Source organism: Melospiza georgiana, chromosome 6 (assembly GCF_028018845.1).
Source record: "Melospiza georgiana isolate bMelGeo1 chromosome 6, bMelGeo1.pri, whole genome shotgun sequence".
Lineage (NCBI taxonomy): Eukaryota > Metazoa > Chordata > Aves > Passeriformes > Passerellidae > Melospiza > Melospiza georgiana.
The window spans coordinates 23,111,563-23,137,885 of record NC_080435.1 but is presented as its reverse complement, the minus strand read 5'-3'; the positions used below and the strand labels follow the sequence as shown (position 1 = coordinate 23,137,885).

The window sequence follows — 26,323 nt, the reverse complement described above, 5'->3', positions numbered from 1 at the left end:
CGCGCCGCGCCTCCCCCGCGCGGGCAGCGCGGCAGCTGCCGCCGCGGGCTCAGGCGTTCTCTGCGGGAACCCGCGGGCCGGCCAGGACCCCGCGCGCTCCCGCGCCGCCTCGCCTCTACGCGCCGGCGTGCGCGCCGCCGCTGCCTCTCTCTCCCTGCCTCCCTCTCTCTTCTCTCTCTCTCTCCCTCCCGTGGTAGCAGGAGCAGCGCGGGCGGCGGGGCTGGAGCGTAGCTGAGGCGGCCATTCCTACCGAGCGAGAGAGAGCGCAGCGTGTCCCCCCCGGGCTCAGTCGCGCACAGGGTGAGGAGGGCGGCGCGGCCCCTCCGGACACCCCGAGCGGGGCGGGGGGGGAAGGGCAGCGTGAAGGCAAAATGACCGTTGGGCGCGAGGCGGCCGCCCCGCGCCGTCACGTGACCACCGCCGCCCCGCGCGCGCCGAGGGAAGGAGGGGCGGCTTTGGGGGGGCCCCCTCAGGGGCGCGGGCGCCGGGGCAGGTGCGGCTCGTGCGCGCGCGGTCGCGTGCGCGCTCCCGCGCGTCCCCGCCGCCCGCGCTCCCCCCGTGACGCGCCCGCCGCTCTCTCCGCTCTCTTGTCTCTCTCTCTCCCGCCCGCCCTCCCTCCTTCGCAGAGATGCCCTCGGCTACCAACAGCACCATGGCGAGCAGCACCACCGGCAGCAGCACCGGCAAAGCGGGACCGGGCAGCGAGGCTGCCCCGGCGGCGGCGGCCCCGCAGGCGGCGGCGGGTGTGAACATCACCACGGTGCAGACCGAGGCCATGAAGCAGATCCTGGGGGTCATTGACAAGAAGCTGCGCAACCTGGAGAAGAAGAAGGTGATCCCCACGTCCCCCCAGACCCCTCTGCCTTGTCCTCCGCCTTCGGCCGCCCCTGCCCCCGAGCCGGCCCGGCCTGTTTCCCTTCCGCTCCCTTGTGCCGGGCCCTCCGCCGAGCCCTCCCGGATTGTTCCCGGCGTGGCCCCCAGAGGCCGCCTGCTGGAAGGTTCCAGAAGGGCGAGCGCCGCTCCCCCGGCCTGTCCCCTTCCCCTCCCGGGGTTCCCCTGCCCCATCCTGGCCGCCCTCCCGTCCCCCGGGACCCGGCCCGGTTTCCCCCCGGCTCGCGGAGCAGAGCCCGGAGGGGCCGCGGCTGCCGACCCCCCTTGGCCCCCGCTGCCCGGAGCCCCCTCGGCGGCGCCGCTCCCTTCCCCTTCCCCCTCCTTCCGCCTTTTGTTCCCGCGGCGGGCCCTTTCCCAGCCGCGCCATCCCGGCAATCCTCTCCCCACATCCCCGCTCCGTGCGGCGGCCGGAGCGCGCCCGGTGCCGCGGGGCGGGCGGGCAGAGGCTGCGGTGCCCCCGGTGCCGGGCACATGGACGCGGAGCTGTAACATGGCGGCGGCCCGGCCTCCCCGGCGGAGCTCATTGTGCCGCCCGCACAAAGCCGGGGCCACCCCACCCCGCCCCAGTGTCACCGCTCGCTTTCCATCGCCCTAAGCTCAACTCTTTGGGAGCCTGAGCCCGGCTGGAAGCGGCCTTTCTCGGGTTATTTTTAGAAAGAGCAGCTACTCAATCCCTGGTGCTCGGGCGGTTCGAGTTGTGGCACGGGAGGAAAAGGCTGCCGTGGTTACTCGCGGCGTGTTTTGCACCCTCTCGGTGGTGGCAGATTAAATGAGCTTCGTAGGGCTTTACAACCTCCGGAGCATGAGGTGTCAATCAGAAAAAGAACTAATACATTGCCTCAAGACTTGCCTCAAAACACCACAGTGCCAAGCTAAAATTACCCCCAAAAAATTTTATATTTGTGCCAGAGTCCTAAATATGTTATTATTTTTAGAAGTGAATAAGCACAATAACTGTTCTATTAATTTTTTTAACTTTCATTTTTGATATTTTTCATAGTGTATAAGGTGGAGGTATTTCCAGTAAATTAGTCTGTACAGGTGGGTTGTAAAGGAGAGAAGCTGTGCCTTACCTATAAATAATACACTGTGTATCAATAATGCACTGTATAAATACACTGTGTACAGTGTAGCTTCCCACTTCAAAACTGGGTGTGGGATTTTCCTGGTTTTTACAAATGACATGGCAAAAAGCAGCAAGCCAGGACATTTTAGGTAAGTTTTAGAATCAGAGGAGCTTTTCCTCCATGTCTGTTGTGTGTAGACAGGACAAGATGTCTGTCTTAAACTTGGCATTAATACACAGGAATATCTGCACAGCCAGTACTGGTCCTCAGCTCGAGAAAGAAAGCAGATCTTTCTGTCTCTAGTTGTTCTAAAACAAAAAAAAAAAAGTTTGAAAATTAACTGTTGCACCCAACATACACAAAAATCCTCTGAAAATATTTTTATCATGTTAAAAGCATGTGTTTTAAAAACCAAAATTAGTTAGTGAACATTCTGACCTGTTCTGTACTTGGGAGTAATCAAGAGGATAAACACAGTGTTACTGGTGTGAGGGTCCTTGGGAGCAGTGGTTTTATTTACTTTTAAATAATTTACGCTTGCCTTAGCCATTCTATTCTATTTGAGTGGAGTTTTAGTGTTTTACCAAGTGAGTAGAGGGGACAAAGTGCCCTTTTTTTCTGGCTTTTGTTGGAAGATGTTCCATGAAAATTACTGAAAGCATTTATTTTTTGAGTACTCTGTGCTGGGCAATGTGGGCTTAAAGAACAGGCAAGGGCTGGGACTTAAAAAGGAAAAACTCTGTGTTGTCTCTCACTGATGAATTGAAGTTCAAAGATTCCTAAGTCTTAATGGGCTGAAGTTGTGAAACTTCCTGAAGGACGACTCACAAGCAGTACAAAAGTTATGAGAGAAATGGGGTTTGGTGGATTAAAGCAGAGAAATTCATTTGTGGGCTTGAGCTTCTCCCTTGGTGGGGGAACCAAGAGTTCTGTAGTGAATGATGTCCTTTGGAAAAGGGAGCAGTACATGCTTTGTGTCTTAAAACAAAGCTCATTGTACACAGCAGCATTTCCTTATATTTTACATCTTTGGACAAGAATATATTTTTAATTTTTCCAAGCATCCAGAAAGTAAAATTGTTCTGGAAACTGCAGAGCCAGGAGTGGGTGAGAAATGCAGTAAATCTCACTGGGAACTTGTGCTCAGTTGGACAGTTAATCCTTCCTTTGTCAGCAGCTGCTAACCAAGGCCAGTAGAGATGATTTTCAGAGCTTTGTGTCACAGGATGAACACAAATAAATACTTAAACACACATTTCTGAAGGATGAAAAATTACTGCTCTGGAAGAGGTACCTCTTAGGTTTTAAATAAAAGGAGTGTGCAGCTTTTAGTAGAGGAAAGGTCACTCTTCATAGAGAAATTGGAATTTTTGGAGTGAAGTTTGTCATGTTTACCTGCAAATGGAGAGGATAAAATAATGTGACTACCAAAATACAAATTGAAATAATATTTATAATTTTGGTTTATACTAGTTTGAATGTTTCTGTATAAACTAAAACCACTGCATTATTAGTTACACTTTCATTTTCTTTTCCTAAATGTGATCTCATTTAAAAGAATGAGTATTTCTTTTGTTAAAAGGGACTGGGATAATTTGAATTGCTGTTCAGAAATGGATGTGAAAACATGGCCTGAAAATGTCTGTGTTCCCCTCAGCTCATTTGTGTGTGCATGGAAGGGGGTAATTGAAGGGGTATTTTCTCTCCAGGACCTTTGAATGTGCAGCTCAAGTTTATGTTGACAAGCTTAGTTAATTTGAAAGCTGCCTGGACTCCTCCAGGTGTTTGTCAGGTATCTGGGGTTAGAATCCTGCTAGCTGTCCACGTTCCCTGGGAGAAAATATTTCACCTTCAATTTCTCCTTCTCCCCGACTCTTCTGGTTTTTGTTTTTAGAGGAGAAAATCCTTTCCAAATTTTAAGCCAATTGAATGTGAATCAAACTCTGGTTTTGTTTCAGGGCTGAATAAAAAAACCCCAGTTTTTTTTGCTTTCATCTTGTGTAATAGGGCACGAGCCATGTAAGAACAGTTCATCAAACAAACCTTCTGCCAAAGGGGCAAAATAATTAATGTGCTACCACGTGGACATGGGGATGGGCAGATGTTCACAGGGTAACAGTGAGCTTAGAGCTTGGTGTGGGCTTGGTGTCTGGCGTTGGAAACATGGCACATGCTGCCTGTCCTGGTAACCTGAGCTGCTGTCACTTTATCAGCTTGTCTGAGTTTCCTGCTGGCTGGAACCCTGGCTGGGTGCAGAATGAGCAGCTCACAGGTGCTGCTGGCCTTGCTGCACAAGAGCTCTCACAGCACAGCAGGGGGACATCTGAAGTTGATGTGACTTGCTTCAGTAAAATGTTGGATTTCCCTTGGGAAACAGGAACCTGTAGTAAAAGCAGGGGTCAGTTTTCCATTCTGGTAGCAGGAAGTTTGAAGGTGCCCATTGGTAGCAGCTCTCTCAGTGCATTTGTCCATGATTGGGGCCCCTTGGATGTTCACGCTTGTGAGTGGCTCCAGAACCTCTCCATGGGAGGTTTGGTTTGGAATTAATCTTTGGAGATTTAACATGGAACAAATTGTAAAATTCATTTCAGACAGTGTATTATAAGCCTGAAATTTTCTTTGAAATCTCTCTTAGTAGAAATTTTGGATATCAAACTTCAGGTCAGAAAACCCAAGCAGTTTATCTGTGAAATCTTCTGGTGGTTTGTGCTTTGAGGTTTCAGGCTGGTCTGTTTTGGTTTTAACTGGTTATTGTAAAATAGGGATTGTCTCACAGTGAGTTCAGTTAACTGGATGCATGATGAGTCCAAGGAGCTGTGAAACATCTTCCAGTTTCAGTTTTTCAGATGCTGCTTTGGGGCTTGGATTGTGGTTTTTGTTTGAAGAAAAAGACATGCAGAATGTGTTGGGAGAGACACATTTGTGCTCTAGAATTCATTTGTAAAAGTAACTTTTTGGAACAAAAATTATGTGTGGAGCAAAATCCATGTCCCCTACAGTATAGTCAACTTCCCTGTAAATTCAGAATGTTTCTGTAGGAAATCCTGTGTGGTGGTGATTTGGAAAGAACATCTCTGCGGTCACCAAAACTTAGGGTTCCACTCCTCTGTGACTTAATTCTGGTTACTGAAGAAGCTTTTTCTGTCTCTGGGGTTAACTGATCGTGAAACTGCAGTCTCAGAATTGATGTGTCCTTGTCCTTTGTTTAAAAACTAATACATTATGCAGATATTTTTTCTAACCATCAAACTTCCCAGACTGTGGGGAAAAACCCTCCCACGAGAATATCTACTACTGTTACTCAAAAAATCAATTCCATTTAAACAGAGGACCTGTAAGTGTTTGGTGTTCTGGAGCATTGGTGTTATTGTATCCTTCCATCTTCCTGCTTCCAACTCAGGACTGAAACAGCTGCTCAGAACTGGTGGGGTTTGAGAGGTTCTGAACTTCCTTGCTAAGTGTTTTACCTTTTTCCTTTTTTTGAGGAAATAGAAGACTGGTTTTTGTTTGTGGGTTTTTTGGGTCATTTCTGGGCAGTTTTAGCTGCAAAGCCATGAATAAGTGTGGAGGGCAGACAAATTACAATGCAGAGATGTAAAACAGGTTAACAAACTTCTAATTTTTAACTTAGCATTTTTTTTTGCTTCAATGCAAACTGTATTCCACAGCTATTTTAAAGTTTTGGATTATCTTAATTGCTTTTGTGCTGTCAAAAACATTCATTCAGTTTTTGAGATACCTGAGGAGACAAACTTGAAATGTCCTTTCCATCTTTTCTTACCTTGTGTGGTAGAGTTTGAATTACTAAAGATTTACTCCAGCTGCTGGCAGAGGTTCCCTTGTCACCTTGCAGCTTGTTGTGCACACTTGTGCTGCTGTAATTGGTAGAACCACAGCATTGAAATTATCTGGTTAAATATAGAGCCTCCCTCCTGCTCCTGACCCCCTTTTTTAAGGGTTATTTTTAATCTGATGATTCCAGTGATCCAGTTTGCAGCACAGCACTGGAAGTGGTGGCTCAGTGGTCAGACATTTCTAAAACCAGGCTGGGTTTGGAGGGTAATGCCAGGTAACTGCAGTTTTTGTTTCCACTTCAGGATGCTGTTTTTCACACAGTTCGGAGGAGGTGAAGAGAACTGTCTATTAGTGCAATAAAGTAACTCAGTTTTGGATTCCCATTAAAGTAAAATCCAGGGTGTAGTTCAGCAGTGAACACCACAGTCCCAAGAGCCTGTTAGTGGTGCTTTTTCCCCAGGAAACTCCAGAATGCTTCAGGTATCTCAGAGGAAAGAGCTGAAGCAGAGTGTCTGGCTGCCTGCAGGACTGGGAGCTGCTGACTCACGAGCTGCTCAATACACAATTCATGTGCTCACTTTGCCACTGTTTTTTTTTTTTTTCCTGCTGGTTTGGTTTTTGTGCTCTGAGATCTCTGTCTGAGGAGTGAGGGTGAAGTTGTGTAAGGAGGGGTAAGATGGAGAGAGTCTTCCCCTCTTGCAGGCACTGCAGTAGGTTCTTGAGCAGGAATTGCACTGCAGTTGTTTTACAGCTCTAATGCTGCTCTTGGATTGCTGGTAGTTGACAGTGCAGATTAAAAAGGAAGGCATTTTACTTAATATTTCTGTGTAATGCATCTTTGGATCTTAAAAGTGTCTTTGTGATGATAGAAGAATGCTTACTTGGCAGTCCAAATCTTTGTGGTAACATTTAACTAAATGCACATTGGCTTGTCCTCTGCATTGCAGCTGACAGGACTTGCCTTCCTTTAACTTCCCAACAGGAATATATTTTGTAAGAAGTAAATGTGAAGATAAGTAACTTTTCTTCTGTTCCTAACAGAAAGAGACATATTACCCTTGGCTTTTTAGTTGAATAAAAATAAGCAAAGCATTTACATTAGACCTAAGAGTATTTGACCATTCAAGAAAAACCTTGTGCATTGTTCACTATGTTACTGCAATAGCTTATTCTGAAAGGACCAGCCATGCATGGAAAAAGTATACAGAAAAAAATTGTAGCTATTTAGGGTATTTTTGCCTCTTCCCTTCCTTGTGCCCTCGGCCACGGAAGGGATTCTGTGAGTGTTTCAGTGTAATTTTGCAATAAATGTTGTTTTTTTCAACTAAGTCAAACAAAGTAGAGTTCTGGAATACAGCGTTCCACCCATTTTGTTTTACTGTTGTTGTTTGTGGGTTTGTGTTGGAAACTGGATCGCAGAATTTGTTTTAGTGCATTTTTGTAGCCCCTGCTCAAGCTGGCTCATGTTTGCAGTGTATTTACTGAGCAGCCTCACAAACAATTGCATCAGGGTGACCAGGGGAATTGCAATCTGCAGCAGGAGAGCCAGTGACTTGAGCAAGTAGGGACTTCCTTGGAAATTTGCTTGTCTGCAGAGCCCCTTTGCTTTGGGATTTCAGCCATCAGAGGTGTGGGTTGGCCTGGCTTTGCCCTGGGGCACTGCAGTGGTTCAGTTCTTTCACCTCCCTTTTGGCTGCACAGCTCTCCCAAATCAAGAGACTGTCCTGTGATTGTCCAAGCATGTCATCATCTGCTCTGAGATCAGGATGGAGAAGAGTAACCTGACCTTATTTCCTGTTGAGATAGATTTGCAGTGTGTCAAATGCTCTCCAGGGCTGCTTTTTTGATCTGTATGAGCTGTGGCTGCTGCATTTAACAACTGTTACCATGTAGTTTCTGTCCCCAGCATGAAACTCCCAGTAATGTATTTTTGGAGCTCTGCAAGTTCTTGCTTTGACTTTGCCTAGGCCATTGCTGGCTCTGATACACTGGAGGGTGAAGTAGTTTAATGTTCTGTCTGACCTGGAGGACTTAAAAAGATCCAGCACCAAAAATGACATCAAAAGGACCAAGCCTCATAAGGGTGATAGGGTTTCAGGAAATAATGATGGGCATCAAATGCTTAGGAAGAGGAGCTTGCTTGATAAACTGTTCCACAGACTTTGATCTTTCCAAAAGTCTGAGACTGAGCATAGAATAGAAGTTGAATTAGCTAGAAAAGTACCAGTAAAGTATTTTAACTGAAAAGTCTGAAATAAAGAGCAGCAGCAGCCAAACAAGGTGTCACTCAGTGCAAATGTACACCCTGAGACAGTGGTGCCATCTTTGACATCCAAAATTAAGTGTTCTCCTGCTTCTTCTGTTTTGTTATCCTACATTGGGAAGACAATTGTTAAGGATTTGTTTTAATAACTTTTTGAATTAGATCATGGCAAATTTCATTCCAGATGCAGTAAGTTGTGCTAATACAGAAATGGTGAAAACAATGTAATAATTAGGTGTGTTACCCTTAGAGGCTTTGCTTCCTTTTGAAGAGCCTTTGTAGTTAGCTGTAGCATCTGTCACTGGGGCACACAGGAGTTTGATTCTGCCTGATGCCCCTCTGCTGTGTGGTTTCTGTTTAACCAGATGAGAAAACTGATCCTGCTGAAAAGTAGCCTAATGATTCTTTTTCAGTTTTTTCCTGTGGAAAAAAAAGTCCTAATGCTCTTGAACAAAAACTATTTTAGAGCTATTAATATGAATTGTTTTGGTGGGCATTCTTGCACAGAGGATTAGAAACTGTTTAAAATTCTTTACAACTATCTTAAGGGATGGAGCTACAGAGAATCACAGTTCTGAATCTTAATAGCCTTGTCAGTGGGGGTTTGCAGTCAGGTTTTTGCTATTGTAGTGATAAAGTGGTGATAAGCTCTACCTCAGCCCTCAGTTCAGCTCTCTGGTGTTTGGACTGAAGGACATGTGCATGGGGAGTGCTTTTCCCCTTAGGAGGAATGTGAATTTCCTTGGAATTTCCAACTAGCCACGAAGACATTGTAATAGCCAAATAAGATAAAAATATTTACCTCTTGGCAAAATATTTACATTTAACCCAGAGGACAGTTTTCCTCTTGTACACTTCCTACAGGACAGTTATGTTCTTGTGTAACATGGTACAGTCTGTGTAGTGTAATATTAGAGTGCATCATTTTGTTAGCACAAGTAGAACAAAGCTTTAAACTGATTTTTGCCTCTTCATGACAGCATTTTTCTTTTGTTTCAGAGCAAACTTGATGATTACCAGGAACGAATGAACAAGGGAGAACGTCTGAACCAAGATCAACTGGTAAAAACAACCAAAAAAAATCCTAACCAGAATCTGTTAAATTGTTTTGTTACCTTTGTGATGAGTTTTTCCTGCCTCTCTCCTTTCTGGGGCTGGTTCTTAAAGTAGGTTATTGCAGAGCTTGATTCAGCAGCAGTTTTGCAATTGTAAATAAAAAGCAAGTATCAATTTCAATTCAGTTGTATGGTGCAAACATGCACATTGATACTTCAAGAAATTACCAGATGCTCAGTGTTACGTGAAGTCAAATTCTTAACAATTATCTTCCCAGTCTAGGATCAACAGTGTTTTGTGGATGATTTTTAACACTGAGAAAGTGAAGGGACAAAAATGTACCTTCCAACTATTGCAGCTGCTGACACTTTAAAGAATGAGCTGCTTCCCTTGGTCCCTTGGATTGATTTCATCTTCATTGTGGTGGTTCTGTGCCAGCTGAGAACTGAAACACCACAGATCTGTGTATTTGTGTTTTGTAATGGCCTGTTGTGAAGATAAACCACAATAGAGAACTGACATCGTGTTCAGGAGAGAAGCTCATGGTTTTTATGAAGCCTGACCACCAGGCTTGATAAAAAGAAATGTTAGTTGGGAGAAATGCATTCTTTTGTCACAGCAGGAATGTAAATGTCTCAGCCATATCCTCCTGATTTGATACAATTTCTCAGTAATATCCAATGGGTTGAGGAATTTGGTTTGCTTTGGTGCAGATCGGAGTGTTAGGTTTAAGAAGATAGCAAAGCAAAGATTTCTGGAGAAGGGGACATTATGCTCTGTATATTCTGATTTTGGCTCTGACTGGAGATAACAATGCATTAATTCTCAAACTCTTGAGCAGTTCTGAGTGGCCAGCTTGTTCTTCTCCCCCATTCTTCCAGTTGTTTGTTAGTTTCTGTCAGGAACTGGCTGCAGCCAAACATAAAACCAGTCCATCATCCATGTGAGCACATAAAGGCGTATTTCTGTGCATGTTTAGCATATCTAAAGAAACTGGATGCCCTAAGGACATACACAAGTCTTTGATATCTGGGCCAGTAAAAATCTAAATTTACCTTAACATAGTTGCAGTTCCATTCAGGGATCCTGTGTCTCACTTTAGAACTAAAAAATGTGGGAATTTATTTGTTGGAAGTATATGTTCAGTTCTGTTGCTGATGGTTTAGTTTACATTTGTATATGTCCAGTTCTGTTGCTGATGGTTTACATTTGTGTTCTTTCTGGGTTTTTTTTTTTTAAGGATGCAGTGTCAAAGTACCAGGAAGTGACAAATAATCTGGAATTTGCTAAGGAACTGCAGAGGAGTTTTATGGCTCTGAGCCAAGATGTAAGTAAAGATCAAGCATTGCCATGTGGGTTATCCAAACACTTTAAACTCTTCCACTGAGGCAGTAGTCACCTCTGTTTACAGAGATAAATTGCCCTTGATTTCTTCTGTGTTTGGCTGTTTTCTTCTATTTTTTTATATTAGTTGATGTCAGGTTTTCTGAAGAATTCCTGATGTACTACATAAATGTATGGAAACAAGAATAATGTAATTTTCTGACACAACACAAGTGTTGAAAATAGTGATCACAGAACCAGGTCTGTCATGCAACATTAAAGATGGCCACTTGCTGCCATTGGTAACATTTTCTTAAATGGATTTCATAGGGTTTTCATTTCTTGGTAACACAATCTGAAACTGCATTATGGAGCTATGTTATTTTTGTAAAGGGTAAATTAACTGGATGCTATGAAATAGGTAATCTTTTGGGTTCGTGTTTTATCAAGGATCCAGAATAATACTGTAATCAAGAATTAAATTCTAAAAATTTGGGAGTTTTGGAAAGAGCAGCAGCATTGGAGGAATTGGCTGAGCAGTGGATGTTAGTACAGCTGACTGCTCTAAGGAGCAGACTTAGCTTGTGAACAGACTGGGATAATTTGAAGGGTAGCAGCATCCTTGTGTTATAAACTGCTTTGTGCATTGGCTGTGGCTGTAAGTTAATTGTAGGACTCAGCCAACTTGTTTCTCTATTTTCTGGCAACACAGTTCATCTGTGTTTATGAAATATTAGTAATGGAGAACGTCCTTTTCTGGATAAGTCTGTTCTGAAGTGTTTCCCTGGTCAGCTGACTGCGAAAACAAGGCAGTGAATGCAGGAGTACCAGATTGGTGCTCTGCTTTCAAACTTGGTGGTACTTTTTCCTGACTGCAGTTAGTTGATTTTAAGATATGTCTTTGATTTTTAAAAACAAAATTTGGATGTTTCAAGTGGGAAAATTACCATCATGATAGATTTTTTGGAAGAGAATATTACATTTCCAGCTGAATATGGGACACTGGATGCTTGGATTAAGAGTGGAAGAAACATCCTGTACATTCAGAGTGGTGCTGCATTTAGACCTTGTGGAAGGTTCAGTGCAGAGCACAAGGCTGCTGCTGATGTGTCATCCTCTCCCTGCCTGCATCCATGCTCCTTGCACTGGGAATACTGCAGTGGATGCACATGCTTGTTCCCTGGGGTGTGCAACTGGGGATCTCGTGTCCAAGAATTTGTTGAAATCCTTTTTTGGACTTGCTGATCTGTCTATCTATCTTCCTAGCCTTTCATGTCAAAACATTCCATGAGTTCCCTCTTGTGGTGTGTGACAAACCAGTCCTTTTGTTTATCTGTTTTAAGCTGATCTCCTGGTAGTTCCAATGAATGCTTCCTACTCTGGTGGGATATGGTGAATAACCCTGTTCCTGCTCTCAGTGTGGCCAGTGTGAACAATCTGCATCACCCAAGCCTTTCCAAATGGAAGAACCCAACACTTGGGCTTTTCCCTTGCCTTCTCTGGACGTTCTCTTAGCAGTTAGAGATTTGCAAAGAGTTTTCCCTTGGGTCATTGCAGATCCAGAAGACAATAAAGAAGACAGCTCGCAGGGAGCAGCTGATGCGCGAAGAGGCCGAGCAGAAGCGTTTGAAGACTGTGCTGGAGCTGCAGTTCATCCTGGAGAAGCTGGGGGATGATGAAGTGCGCAGCGACCTCAAACAGGGATCCAACGGGGTGCCAGTGCTGACAGAGGAGGAGCTGACCATGCTGGATGAGTTCTATAAGCTGGTTTACCCTGAACGAGACATGAACATGAGGTAGGGTTACAGCAAAGTGCTCCTCTTTCTAATTGCCAGTCACTTAACAATGTATTTGGTATGGTAATTTAAAGACTCAGTAAGAAATTAACTCTTATTAATTAATTTTTAAGGTTGAATGAGCAGTATGAGCAAGCGTCTGTTCACCTGTGGGACTTACTGGAAGGGAAGGAAAAACCAGTTTGTGGAACAACCTGTAAGTACGGTCTCTGCCTGAAGAGACAGCATGCAGAATTTGTGTCTGAACTAAAACACACATCTGATGTAAGAGAACTTGGGCAGTTATTGTCTGTGAGGTCTTAAAAGAACTACTTTTTCTCAGCTCTTAGCTGGACTGTAACAGTGACTTGTGAAGTTTATGCTCAGTCTGTGGTGTATTTTTTATACTGGCTCAGCATTACTCAGTATTGAAGCTCAGTCTGTTCCTGCTGTTTCAGCAGTACTCTGCTGCTGGTGGTGCTCAGTAACAGTTCTTTGTTTTCTGCAGACCTGGCTGTGAACAAGGTGACAGTGTAATACATACACTGACATGGCATTCCTTATTGGGATGTTCTCTTCCCCTTAGCTCCTGCAAAAAGTGTTGCAGTTTTGCCCTGTCTTCATTGCTGAACTGCAGATCAGGGTGTGACCATGCCAGCCAGACTGCTTTTTATGGAAATCATTCCCAAATACCTGGCCTAGGCGGCCAGGAATACTGCTTTGCCAGTGGGGCTGATGTCTTTTGGGTTAAGGTGCCCCAGCATTCATCTGAAGCACTGAGGGCAATTGTTCTTTGCTTACAAAGGATCTTTTGAGCCACTTCACCTCAGGAGAAGAGCTCTCATGAATCAGATGGTACCTGTGTAGATTTATTTTTATTGGCAGTTAGTTGTTTTGGAAGAAAGTGTCTTACAGTAATGCTTGTAAGTAAGAGGAATAAAAGTCTAGTAAATAAATTCATAAACTAGACCTCACTGTGAAGTGCTCCACAAAGCTTCTGAGGAGTTCTGTGTTCTTTAGATCCTTCTTGCCCTTCAGGTTTTTCTGAATGACAGTGGGTTATTTATGGATTTATTGAATGTGACCCAGTAAGAGAAGAAATCCTGGTGCTGGTGGACTGGCTTGGGGCAGCAACATCTTCCCAGCTGAAGGGTCATAAAATGTACATGCAATCTTTGGGAAGGAGGGATGGAAGGAGAGAGAGGATGATGAGGACTGAGGTGGTGCTGATGTCTCCCTGTTCCATTTCCCCAGATAAAGCACTGAAGGAGATTGTTGAACGCATTCTTCAGACCAGTTACTTTGACAGCACCCACAACCACCAGAACGGGCTGTGTGAGGAAGAGGAGGCAGCACCTGCACCTGCAGTAGAAGACACTGCAGCAGAGGCTGGTGAGGAGGGGAAGATGCCCTGTGACTGACACGTTTGTGTTGTTCTGTCATGTCTCTGCACTCCTCAGAGTGATTAAATTGCAAATGCAGTGTTCATCCCTAGCACTGCAACCATCCAAGATGAAAGTTTTGGCTGCCTGAGGCTTTTCCCGTTTTTCAGTGGTTCCCACCAGTTTAAGCTGAGGTAGAAGGGAGCAGTTTCTGAAGCAGACAGTGTAATTACATACTTAAGAAACTGAGGATGTTGTATCCAATTTTAAGACAACTCAAAAAGGGACAAGCAACAACAGACAACTCAAAAGGGACATTTTTCCCTTTTGTGGAGAAGGCATAGCTGAACATAATTCTCTCTAGTGAGAATTTATTGTGTTTTTTTCCTTTTCAATTCAAAGCTCTGAGAACATTTGTTATTACTAATTCTCTGTTAACACCCATGACATTTCTTCTTTATTCTGAGACACGAGATTTTCTCATCTAACTTTGTAACTTCTAGGTCTATAGCAAGAGGTTATAGGTCTTTGTTATTGTTGTTTTGAGGTTTTTTATTTGTTTTTTTTCCCCACATAAATGGTTTATTTCTTTTTCTTCCAGAGCCTGATCCAACAGAAGAATTTACTGAGCCAACTGAAGTTGAATCAACTGAGGTATTATTCACTGAAACACTCTCATTTTGTATACCTTCAATGCCACTTACTTTTACTTTCATACCCTTTCTTATTTTTATTTTAGTATGTAAACAGACAATTCATGGCAGAGACTCAGTTCAGCAGTAGTGAGAAGGAACAGGTAGATGAGTGGACAGTTGAAACGGTTGAGGTAAGATCTTGTGTACTGCAGGTAAAATTGCAATCCCTGTTTCTGCTGGCTCACAATTCATGATAGGTTTTAGTATTGCATCCCTTCTCCCCCAATATATAAAAGAATACATTTATTTAAGTAGGCTTGGACTTGCTACTCGATTCTTTAATTACATACTTAGCTCAGGAGTACCTAAAATAAAAAGAAATAAAACCTATTGAGTCTGGCTAAGTTTGCAGAGAACTTGCTTTTCTTCATTAGTGGCTTGCTTGGGAAAACAGGGCTTAAAAGTCTTATGCTTAAAAAGACTTTAAGGACTTCTTTTGAAGTCTTTTTTTTTTTTGGAGAACTTAGCTGCAAATGTAGAACTTGAAAGTTGATCTACCCAGCTGCTGACAGTATGGTGTAGTTGTGCTTTCATGAAGCACAGGTGCCTGGAGAGGGAGCTGAAAATGAGTAACTCAACTAATTCCTACTCCAGATTGCTTATGTGCATCATTTGGTGTTAAAATGTGCTCATATGTGTGTACATCTCTGCTTCCCAGAGCTACAGCTCTTCAGGTATCTCACTTGTTACTGCTGTGCACTTGAGTGGTGTTCACTTGTGGTGTTTGTGGTGCACTGGTGTTGGGATCCATTCCCAGTTCAGTGATTTGCACTCAGACTTTGCTGCATGTGCAAATCCATGATTTTATTGCGCTGGAATTTGTGGCCTTCGTGTACAGGAAAAGACAAAGCCCCCTGGTACTCACTACTGTTGGAGTTTGAGTTGTGTCTGTCTGGGAAAAACAAGTATGAGCAGCTTCTTTCAGGTGCTGGAGAGTTAATTTTTGATTGATTTTAGCCTTCTGCAGCATCAAATTGCAGATGGTCAGTTTTTTAGACTTTCCTGGTGCCTTTGGCTGTTTTTAATTGTGGTAATGAAATAAGTGTTCATCATCTTGTGTAGTGCTGAAAAAAACAGAGCAGCTGAAATTTTGATCTGATAAACTAAGCTGGCTGATTTTTACATTGAGTCTGACTGAAATTCCTGTTTTACAGTGTTGAAGACCACTTAGAGATTTAATAATACTGAGGATGAGTGTGAGACTTCTAAAACCAAGTAGACAGCTTTGCCGTTTATGTGAAGGAGTTTGATAGTTCCTTGTCACAGTATTTCATTTACTTACTTAAAAAACTCTGAAATTGTCACTGCTACTCACTGCCTACTGAATGTGTTTTAAAAATTATCTTAACAAACTGAAGAAACCCTCCAAACCCATATATTAAAGTCATGCTTGGTTGGAGTGTTCTTAGAAGGCACAGTATTTGAAAATTATTGATTAATTGGCTTCAATTATACCCATTTATATCTGTGTTTCTACCAAGTGTCCAGAGTCTCTGTTGTTCTTAATATAAGGAGTATGGATGAAGGCATAATTCAGGTTGGTGATTTCAGAAACTCATCATTTCCTGGTCAGCTGAATCTGGAATTGGCTCAGCTTTGTTTTCGTAGGACAATTCTGTCCATATATCTTGGACATGGTAGAAAGGAATAATTTAGAAAAAATTAAAGTTGAAGCCTGTTTCTTCATAATAAAGAGCTTTATTTTCTCAGCTATAACACAAAAAAGGGAAATAGAGAATATCTGCCTGTAAAATTATTCTTGCTGGCACTACAGTCTCCATTCTCAGGAGAATGCAGCTCAATTGTGCTTTGGTAAAATGGTGACACAGGATGTACACCGATAGCTGTGAATTTTGAAATCTGAAAGAGATCATTAGCTCAGAAGATCTCTGTAATTGTTCCCTAAGGGGGAGGATATCATACACTCCTCTCTTTTTCTTTCAGTAACTCTCAAGTAGATGTGATACAGCCAGGATTTCTGTGATGTGTTTCTGCTTGGGAGGTGATGATGTCTTCACAAGGATTTTTTTGTATGGTCCTTCCATAACTTTTAAACTAAATAATTTCCTTGTGAATTTTCCAAGTGTATTTGGATTATATGATATTCTAATTTTGGTGAAGATCTCCTTTATTGATAATAGTATTTATGGAGATTTTTTGTTGCTGTTTTGTAGGGTTTAATTGTTTTGAACCGCTTCTTCTGTAATTAGTCCCTGAGTCTGGTTGTACACAAAGTTCTGTGTGTCTTAGATTGTGAAACTTTGGTTGGATGGATTTTGTGTAGAATTGAAAACTGTTCTCAGACTAACAAAATACAAGTTCATTCTCTTGGTTTGTGCTGTCATTAAACTTGTGGTTCTACCTTTCCTTCTATTTTTTTTCCATCCCCTGTCAGTCTCCTTGCCTTGTGTCTGGCAGCTCTGCCTGCTGACAAGGTTAATTTACCTCACACAACTTCAGTTGTTCATCCTACTGTGGTTTACTTGCTCAGAGTACCCTGGTAGTGCTAATAAGGCTGAAGGAATAGGTCCTAAACTGTTCCTTTTGACATCAAAAAAGGAGCATTGGAAAGATAATGTAAAATATGAAATACCATCTGAAGTTACTGCTGTGCTATTTGTAGAAAAGGAAAAATTGGGTATTTTTGTCACTGTTGTTGTTGTGTTCTTGATGATTCCATTGACTTTTTTTTTTTCTTGAAGATGCTGAATTGTTGTGAATGACTTGGACTCCATAAGTTGAGTGGTAGGGCTCAAATAACTGAGGGTACTTTTGGTAACAGTTATGCAGGAGATGAGTGGCTCTTGGTTTTACTACTCAAGTGCACATTTTCTTCAATTTTTAAACTTTGTTATGTGCAAAAGGTCTCTATATGTGCTCTAGATATTTTTTTCCACTCACAGGGCTTAATTCTTAATTTGGGAACAGTCCATAATGTGAAATTCAGGGACAGTTTGATAGAGCAGAGTTGTGCTTAGTTTCCAGTGTGGACTGCCTCAGGGTGTATTTTTCATGGGAATTGTCAGATTGCTTCTCTGGATTGCTACCAGTGGGGATTTGGGTCTGAAGGGGATCTCTAAGAGGACTGTGGCTGTGGTTAGCTTTTAGTTTTGTTCAGATTCTCTGTTAGGGATTTGCTCAAGGAACGAGCCATTGGAGTTGGTGAGGCAACTGCATGTGCAGAATGCCATGGACAAACAAGGTTTGGAAATCTGGGCAGGCAGCAGGAATGCTGGAACGTGCTGTAGCTTTCTTGGAGAAATTAACAAGAGATGTGCAGGCTTTGAGGGTGGATAGTAACAGTGTGGGGCATAAAGTTCAAACCTTTGTTATAGAATGGTTTGTAATTGTCATAGCTGGGTACAGAAATCTGTCTTCTGCAGCTCTAATAAGAAATCAGGTATTTTACATCAATATTTTGAGCTTTCAGGTGCCTGTATGCTAATTTATATCCTGTGTAAGTAAGTTTTAAGGCTTAGCTCTTTATCTGGAATGTTAGCAGTGTTACAACCTGATTGAAATAGAGAAGTAATGGTAAGAGACAATGGTATTTTTAAAGGGCATTTGTTGACATTGGAAATGGCACTTCTGGATTACAGGAGCTGCCTGAAGAGCAGGTGAGGGACTGGTTAGAGCCATCAGAGTGCATCTCAACCATCTTTGTCACTGTCTGTTTTCAAACTCTTTGCTGATGGATGTTTGAGGTGCCCATGTCCAGCTTGGCTGGTTGCTCTGCTGTCTAATCAGGTGCTCTCTGAAAGCCCATTGCAGTTTGTTCCTTGTTGATGTTTGCCACTTTGGGATATGTCTGGTGAATCTGAGCTTTCTGGCCCTCCCTGATCTGTGCTTCTGCTTCTGGGCTTCTGGTGTCCCCTCACAGTGCTGTCTGGCAATCCTTGTCATGCAATGCTGCCTGCTGTTCCTGAGACAGTAAATCAGGGAGCTAGGGTAACAGTGGCTGTGAAAATTGAGCATTATGAAGTCTTAAAAAAGACCAAAAAATTTTGACTCCACTTATATTTACCAAAAAGCTATGAGAAAATAATTGTTCCCCATTTGTGCACATTTCTGAAGCTTACTCTTCCCCCACTTCCTTTAAATTTCTAAATGGTGATAAATTGCTGTCTCAAATCCTGGTCTAAAAAACTCCATGTGATATTGAACAAATACTTTTTTCATGGAGAAAAGAGGAGATGGAGAGAAAAAAGAGCAGAGTGTGAGCTCTGTAATCCTGTGAGTGCTGAGATGAGTAGCTGGCCACAGTACTGACCTGACTAGGATGTAATGCTGTCCTTCAACACCACTGCAGCAATTCCATCATCCATAACCAGTCAGGCAATAGGCAGAAATGCAAGAACTCCTGAGTCACATGAGTGCAGCACTGGCTGGAGCTGAAATTGCAGTTGGTTGTTGTCTCTTGTTAGGTTGTAAATTCCCTGCAGCAACAGACCCAGGCGACGTCTCCTCCCGTCCCGGAACCTCACGCACTCACTGCTGTGGCTCAGGCAGACCCCCTGGTCAGGAGACAGCGAGTACAGGACCTCATGGCACAGATGCAGGGCCCCTACAACTTCATGCAGGTATTTCTGTACTCTAAACATTCATCTGTTCAACCCACAGCAGTGTGGATTTGAGATTTGATTTTTATTTTTTTTTAATTATTTTTCTCCCCAGGACTCAATGCTGGAATTTGAGAACCAAACGCTTGATCCTGCCATTGTATCTGCACAGCCCATGAACCCAGCCCAGAGTTTGGACATGCCCCAAATGGTTTGCCCTCCAGGTTTGTAATGGTAAATCCTAAAGAGAAATACTGGGGAAGCCTGTAAGTCATCTCTTAGAAATGCTTCAGTTGCTGCTGCATAATTAAAGGGTCTCCACAAGTAATAGTACAATCCTGTTATAGTGTGTTTTTTTTCTCAGAAATGTGGTTGTACTGTTTTTTAGGCTTCCAGTTCTCACTTGCTTATGGGTTTTGCTTGGAAATATGGAGCAGCTAAAGCTTCTTTGGTTTTGCTTTGGATTATTTTGGTCAACTAGAAAAAATATTCTTTGCATGGAAACAGGAGTTGGTAATTTGAATATAGCTTTGCCATGCTTAGGCTTCATCATCTTCATGATCAGCTTTCACTTAAGTGCTCAGAGCAGATAGTAATGCTATTCTGTAAAAGGTTTGATTTTACTGTGTAATAAGTGAAATTATTTTTCTCCAGTTCATGCTGAGTCAAGACTTGCCCAGCCTACCCAAGTTCCTGTGCAACCAGAAGCTACACAGGTAAAATGTTTAGTAAATTCTGGTTTGGATTTGAGTTTGATATTAGGCCTAATGGGAGTTACAAAAGGGTTTATTTCCTAACTACATGAGAGACTCTTAAGAAAAAGCTGAAGGACCAATTTTGGGAAATTGGTGATCTCCTTTGTTGCTTGCAAGCATTGCTAGTTCCTAGTTTCATTCTCTACTGACAATGCAAATTTCCAGTAATGGGAAGCAGGTAGTTTATTTATTTGCAACAGAAATGCCAAAACCACTTGGTTACAGGCAGCCTGTGTCTGTCCAAGTGAGTGTCAGGGCACAAGTAGATCTCATGCATTAACAATATGGAGTTTGTGTTCTGTTTGATTATTCCCACTTGCTTGGATTGGGATTTTACCCTGGAGTTGTAGAGCAGTCAGTGTGAGTTGAATGCTGTTTCCAGTTGAGCTTTAAGTGGGATCTCCTAAACTTGCTTCTGCACTGTATAAATGAAGTAATCACTTTGTTGTTAAGATGTTTCAGTTGTCTGGTGATTAAAGATTTTTTTATTAAGCATGTGTGACATCTCTGAGGACTCTGCTGGTCTCAGTAATGGGTCTGATCCCTATAGGTGTTTGCAAACCAGAAAAAAATACGGATAGCTGGATCTCACAGTACAGGCAGTGTAAATTGCTTCCTTTGGCTTGTACAGATTAGGTCTGCAGGTTTAAGTCACTCATTTCTATAGAAACAGGAGTGAGGGAATTGTTTCTTGAGTTTCTTGTGTATGTACCTCCTGAAATGCTGGTGCTCTCCACAGTTTTGTTGTCTCATAGGAGTAGAATAATTTTTTTGGGCAGAGTGTTTTTTCTTCTCTGCACTAGTTTTTGTTTTGCTGTTAGGTGATGTCTGACTTAATCCAATGGATTTTTTTTCTTATTTCCCTTACCTCAACCAGTGCTGCCAGTTATTCTCTCAAGGATATTGCAAGCTGTAGCTAAACTTACTCTTGGCTCTGGAACATTCCAGTGTGATGTGAATGCCCCCATCAGTTATTATCCATTGCTTCTTTAACTCCCCAGTACAGCCTTTAATGCAAAATGCTCTGCTTTCCTGGGTGGACTTTTCCCTGGGCTCTCTGTGTGGGAGCAGAGCTTGTAAAATGTAAAATTCAGGCCAGTGGAAGCCAGCCCTTGTCCACTTGTGTTTGAGCTTGGAGCTGTGTGGTGTTAGAATGTTGGTGGTTAAAAAGGAATTACTTTGTACTGGTTTGAAGATGTGCTGGCTCACAGACTAGAGAGTACCATCCACTCCAGAGTTCTCTGATACTTTTTACAAAACTGTGTGTGAGCATCAGCTGACTTCTGGGGGCTTTGGGGTTTATTTTGTCAGGTTCCTTTGGTTTCTTCTACAAGTGAGGGATATACAGCTTCCCAACCCATGTATCAGCCTTCTCACACAGCAGAGCAACGGCCACAGAAAGAATCAATTGACCAGATTCAGGCAAGTCAGGTTTCACAGGGGTGGGAAGAACTCTTGATTGCAGCTGGCATCAAATGTTAGTCTATGTTTTTTAGTAAACAACATTATTTTTAGTTGATAAGGGGTGCTTCAGTTCCCTTTAATTTCAGAATTCTGAGCCTGTCTGTGACCAGTGAGTCCTCCATAGCAAGACTTTTCATTTGGAAGCTTGTTTGTTTAGTTGGATGCAGCATGCCAACATCAGCATGGAAGCATCAGTGTTGTTGGCTTAGGAAGTGGGATTTATTTTTTCACAGCAGTTAGCCTGGAAACTTCTTCATTTCCCCCCTCTGGATTTTTCTAGTTGTGTTTCAAGTTAATGAGGGAGAAGATGGTTAGGTTTTTCCTCTCATTATGCTGTTGTGAATTAGGCTGTTGAGCTGAAGTACAGAACAGTCATTAGTAGAGGTGAAGCTGAGGCATTGTCACTCTTTTTTAAGCAAAGTTTTTGAAGTTAAATTTTTGGTACCTCTAGAGCTAAAATATCATTTGTTTTAATTATTAGGCTTCCATGTCCCTGAATGCAGACCAGACCCCATCCTCATCATCACTTCCCACTGCATCCCAGCCACAGGTGTTCCAGGCTGGATCCAGCAAGCCTTTGCATAGCAGCGGAATCAACGTCAATGCAGCTCCATTCCAATCCATGCAAACAGTGAGTAGGAAATCAGTCCTGGATCCCTTTGGCATGGTGCTCATCCCTTGTGGTGGGATCAGTCATGCAGCTACATATGATAGTCCTTGGTTATTCACGTTTCTAAGGCTCTGATGCTTCTTTACAGAGCTGTAAAACTGAATTTCTGCTCTTATAGGTATTCAACATGAATGCACCTGTTCCTCCTGTGAATGAGCCAGAAACCCTTAAGCAGCAAAACCAGTACCAGGCCAGTTACAACCAGAGTTTCTCCAATCAACCTCACCAAGTAGAACAATCAGATCTCCAGCAAGAACAACTCCAGACAGGTAAAATTCTTGTGGCTTTGGTAGAACAGGTGATAAGTCTGTGACATCCTAGATGATGGAGCACAGCGTGTCATAGGTTCCCTTGCAGGCCTTTCCCCTGAGCAATACCACGTTTTGTTACTCTGTCTGGGTTGGAATATCCAACAGGGAGTAAAATTCAGTATATCTATTTCCAGTTGTTAAGCCACTGACTGAGGTTTATATGGGTTTAAAAAAATCCATGAACAGAATTATTCTGAAGATGCAAGTACTGAAGTGAAGTATTGGCTCTGCTGATGTGAAGGTTGTATTAAAAAAACCAGGGCAATTTGAGGTGACATTTTGTAAAGGAAATAGCAAGCCAGAAATGAGAGCAAATACGGATTGCTTCTCACGGTTGATGTAAGGTCACAAAGGGCCTGGAATCTTGTGCTGAAATCAGTGAGAAATTATTTTAATTCAGCAGGCAAAATGCTTTCCAGGTTAGCAACTTGAAAATAAAAGTTTATATCCAGAGCTGTTTTTCGCTCAGCACTGCCTTCACTTTCCACTGAAGTGCTAGCAAGTACTCAGTGTGGAACGAGGACAGAGGGCCTCATCCTTTTCCTCTGTAACAGAATGTTGGATTTAAAGAGAGATATGTGGGAACATAAAGAAATTCAGACTTTTCTCCTTCTTTCTCCCCCGATTCCCTTGCAGTGGTTGGTACCTACCACGGTTCCCCGGACCAGAGTCACCAAGTGGCAGGAAACCACCAGCAGCCTCCCCAGCAGAGCTCTGGATTTCCCAGGAACAGCCAGCCTTACTACAACAGCCGGGGCGTGTCCCGGGGGGGATCCCGCGGGGCCCGGGGCCTCATGAACGGCTACAGGGGCCCAGCAAATGGATTCAGAGGTGAGAGCTCTGCAAATCCCTCCCTGAGCTCTGCTCCACCCTGGGGGACCTGACCTGCTGCTGGGAGACTGGGGTAGCAGCCCTGTGAGACAGTGAAACTTGCAGTAAAAATCTTATTGGTTGTAGATAAGCAATGTAAAATTTAAGGGTGTGTTTGGACTCTTGTTACAATAGTAAGCATCTACTGCAAGTATGAGCAAATTCAGAAATATCCACCCATCAAGCAAGGAATTGAGATACCAGCTGGAATTCCAAAAATGCTTAGTGTTTCCACTGTGTATTTTGTGCTTCTGTGTTTCATCACAATGAGAATAGGGTGGTTTATATAGTACAGGAACACAAGAGTCCAAAGGTCACTAGGCCAAGGTAATTAACAGGAGTGGAGGAATGATAGTGTAGTTCTGGATAGATAAGAGAATGTTCATGATTCCTGGACTTTATATGTGTGGCTGTCAGTGTAACAAAGGTTTATGTTAGAATATAACAGATTTCCTTATCAGGTGTTCTGGGATTGCTTATGGACTCAGGTACTGTCTTCCATGTTCTCTTCCCCTCCTGTGGCTGGGGAGTAGAGAAGAAATGTGTGTAATAAAAATACAGCTGATTGGAGTGTGAATGCAGTAATCACAGCTGGGACATTTAGATCCTGTCTAGGATTATGTTTAGCTCTGATCTGAATGTTCTGTAAATCAAACCTCGGGTTACTCTGAGAAATGCACTGAACTGTGCCTCCTCCCAGGCCTTAGGAGAGGTGTTCATTCTCATTTCTTGTGGTATAGTAGCTCTGATGTTGGAGACATTTGCTTGTAAACAGCCCTTGCTGAAGGGATAGGATTTTTTTAAGGTTTAGGTAAAATGCTGTTGCTGCTTTTCTTTCTATAGTAGCAGAAGGTCAAGTATTAAGTGCAGCTTTGATTTCCAAGTGAAAGATTTGTGCCCTGTTCCTTAGGGGGATACGATGGCTACCGTCCTTCCTTTTCCAACACTCCTAACAGTGGCTACACACAGCCCCAGTTCAATGCTCCTCGGGATTACTCAAACTACCAGAGGGTAAGCTACCTGTGGGGAGGGAAATAACCTGCCAAAAGCACTCAGAGCTGTTAGTGACATCTTCCTCTGGGACTTTGTTGCTCAGGAAAACAAACTGCCCCTGTGTAGTTTGGAAAAGTTGAACACTAAATGCATCTATTTATATTTCTTAGTTATATTGAGCAACACATCCTGTAACTGGAGAGAGCATTTGTCACTGCACATTTTATTACAGCTGCTAGGCACTAGTGGAAGTAAGAATTTATTTTTTAAAGATTATTTTTTACTAATAAAATGTTGCATGTTGAAGTTACAGGTGTTTTGTCAGTGCATATTGTTCTAAAAGGTCCTTATTTTGCTGGCAGTTAATAACAGAATGCCCAGGTTTTATGTTGTAACTTTTTAAATTTCTTTGCTTCAGGATGGATATCAACAAAATTTCAAACGTGGCTCTGGACAAAGTGGACCTCGGGGAGCTCCTAGAGGTAATTTCCTGAGTAGGGAATAATTGATTTGGGTTGAGTGGAAGTTTCTGAGCCAACTTTTAAAGTTCTGCACTTAAAAAGCAATCTCCCTCCTTAGTCAGCAGCTCACAATTAAGAATAAGCTGACTTGAATTATTGGGATCCTGTGAACTGGTGGTGGAAGTCAAGTTGGCTGTTAAATGAGGAATTCTTGGAAAAGAAACTAAAGCAGCAATTGCTGTTCACATTCAGTTATAGTAGAACTATTTAACTGTCTTTTATTGATGAAAGCCTTGGGAAACAAGCCCAACAGACATAATGAGGCTGTAGTTAAGCTTCTAAATTCTATTCTCATCACATTTCCTCAGGTCTTTTTCTTAGTACATTTTTGATGATGACACTGTTCTGTCTCCATATGGACATTGTTGTAAGGGCAGTTCGAGGCTGTGCCCTGCATCTGTGAAACCCCACTTGGTAGTTCAGTTTTGAGGGGATTCAGTTTCTCTCCCTGCCTTGGTCCTGAAAGCCCTGAGGTGTGGAGCTGAGGCCTGTGGAGTTCAGTGCAACATTGGGCTGTGCTGAAGCTGAGAGTGTGTTTTAGGAAGCACAACAAAGTCTGACTGATTTCAGAGCAGAAGATTTAGGGCAGTTTTTAAACTAACCAGATTTCCTGCAGAATTCAACCCCCTATTTGTGTTTTCCAGGTCGTGGAGGGCCCCCCAGACCAAACAGAGGGATGCCTCAGATGAATGCTCAGCAAGTGAATTAAACACGTTCACAGGATTCCGTTCAACGCCAAAAACACGCTGGCCAGTGTACAATACATGTTACCAGAAGAGTTATTATCTATTTGTTCTCCTTTACAGGAAGTTTATTGTAAAGGGACTGTTTTCATTACCCATAATGACAGGACTACAGTTGCCAGCTTTATATTCCCTGGATATTGAAAGGAACGAAACAACGTTTACTCTGCATGTTCTGTCCTAAGCATCATCTTGAGCCTTGCACATGAGATTCAGATTCCTCACCCTTGCTAAGAATAAAGCAAAAAAGGCAATTTTCAGGGTGATCCAATCTCCATGGTTAACTGAAGTGGCAGGAAAAAGCAAAGACTCACTTCTGTCATTTAAAAGTAATTTAACAAAATTCAGATAAAATCTGCAAATTCATAAAAATTTTCTGTGGTGGCAGTTAAAAAAAAAAACTTAAATGTTCCCATGAAAAGATGGAAAAGGTGAAGTGTGGCTTGGTAGAACAGCTGCATTTCATCTTTTTCTTAGTAAATCGAAGCACTGAACAGTTCAAGATGTGTAGTGATGCAATTGCCCTGAATAGACAGGTGGGCTTAGAGGCAGTTTGTGACAAAGAAGAGGCACCCTTAGCTGCAGCACTCCTCATCACCAGGGCCCTGATTCCTGTGGCTATGGAGTTAAGAGCGCTTGCATAACTGCTAATGTAACTGTGTAATTAATTTTTTTTTAGGAGACAAGGTGAAAAACAAAAAAAACCAAAAAAAAACAGGCTTTGATTTGGCACTTGGACAAAATTTTGCAACAAATCCTGAGCTATAATCTGGATGGCCACTGTATATTTGATGTGAAGTATTTAGATATCTCTTTGAAACACTTAAGTTTCTTTGATAGCAATGACTTTTGTAAGGATTGGTATTCTCTATCATTCCTTATGACTTGCACATTGTCTGTCACTAATACTTGACCTTGCTGTATTATCACCTAAATAACTGATGCCGGTACTGATGGAAATCCCTAATGGATAATCATAACACTTTTGGTCACATGTCCTTTTGTCTTTCCTGCAGCCTTGAAGGTTTTAAGAAATCTCAAATGCCTGCTGCTGCTGCCCTTCCAATTGCTGTCTTTTGAAAAGCACCAGTCTGTGTTTGAGTTGATTTCCCCTTTTCAGGGAAATGACAGCCAGCAGTTACAGTTCTAATGGTATAAGCAAGATAAATAAAACATGTTTATAAAAATTG

General features: G+C 42.7%; 1 protein-coding gene across 3 annotated transcripts; it reads left to right on the top strand.

Annotated features, from left to right (window-relative positions):
* Positions 1 to 118: 118 nt before the first annotated feature.
* On the top strand, positions 119 to 26,323 carry CAPRIN1 (cell cycle associated protein 1). 3 transcript variants are annotated; one of them, XM_058025593.1, is made up of 19 exons: positions 119 to 300; positions 627 to 832; positions 9,016 to 9,078; positions 10,313 to 10,399; positions 11,953 to 12,191; positions 12,305 to 12,387; positions 13,425 to 13,562; positions 14,154 to 14,206; positions 14,292 to 14,378; positions 18,672 to 18,827; positions 18,922 to 19,030; positions 19,461 to 19,522; positions 20,873 to 20,983; positions 21,507 to 21,656; positions 21,814 to 21,964; positions 22,643 to 22,837; positions 23,787 to 23,887; positions 24,288 to 24,351; positions 25,035 to 26,323. In XM_058025593.1, exons 2-19 carry the CDS (start codon positions 629 to 631, stop codon positions 25,097 to 25,099), a joined length of 2,118 nt encoding a protein of 705 aa, XP_057881576.1. In that variant the 5' UTR covers positions 119 to 300; positions 627 to 628; the 3' UTR covers positions 25,100 to 26,323. The 3 variants fall into 3 exon arrangements, with proteins under 3 accessions (XP_057881576.1, XP_057881577.1, XP_057881578.1); XM_058025594.1 differs by lacking the exon at positions 14,292 to 14,378; XM_058025595.1 differs by lacking the exon at positions 20,873 to 20,983 and having other exon boundaries at positions 121 to 300.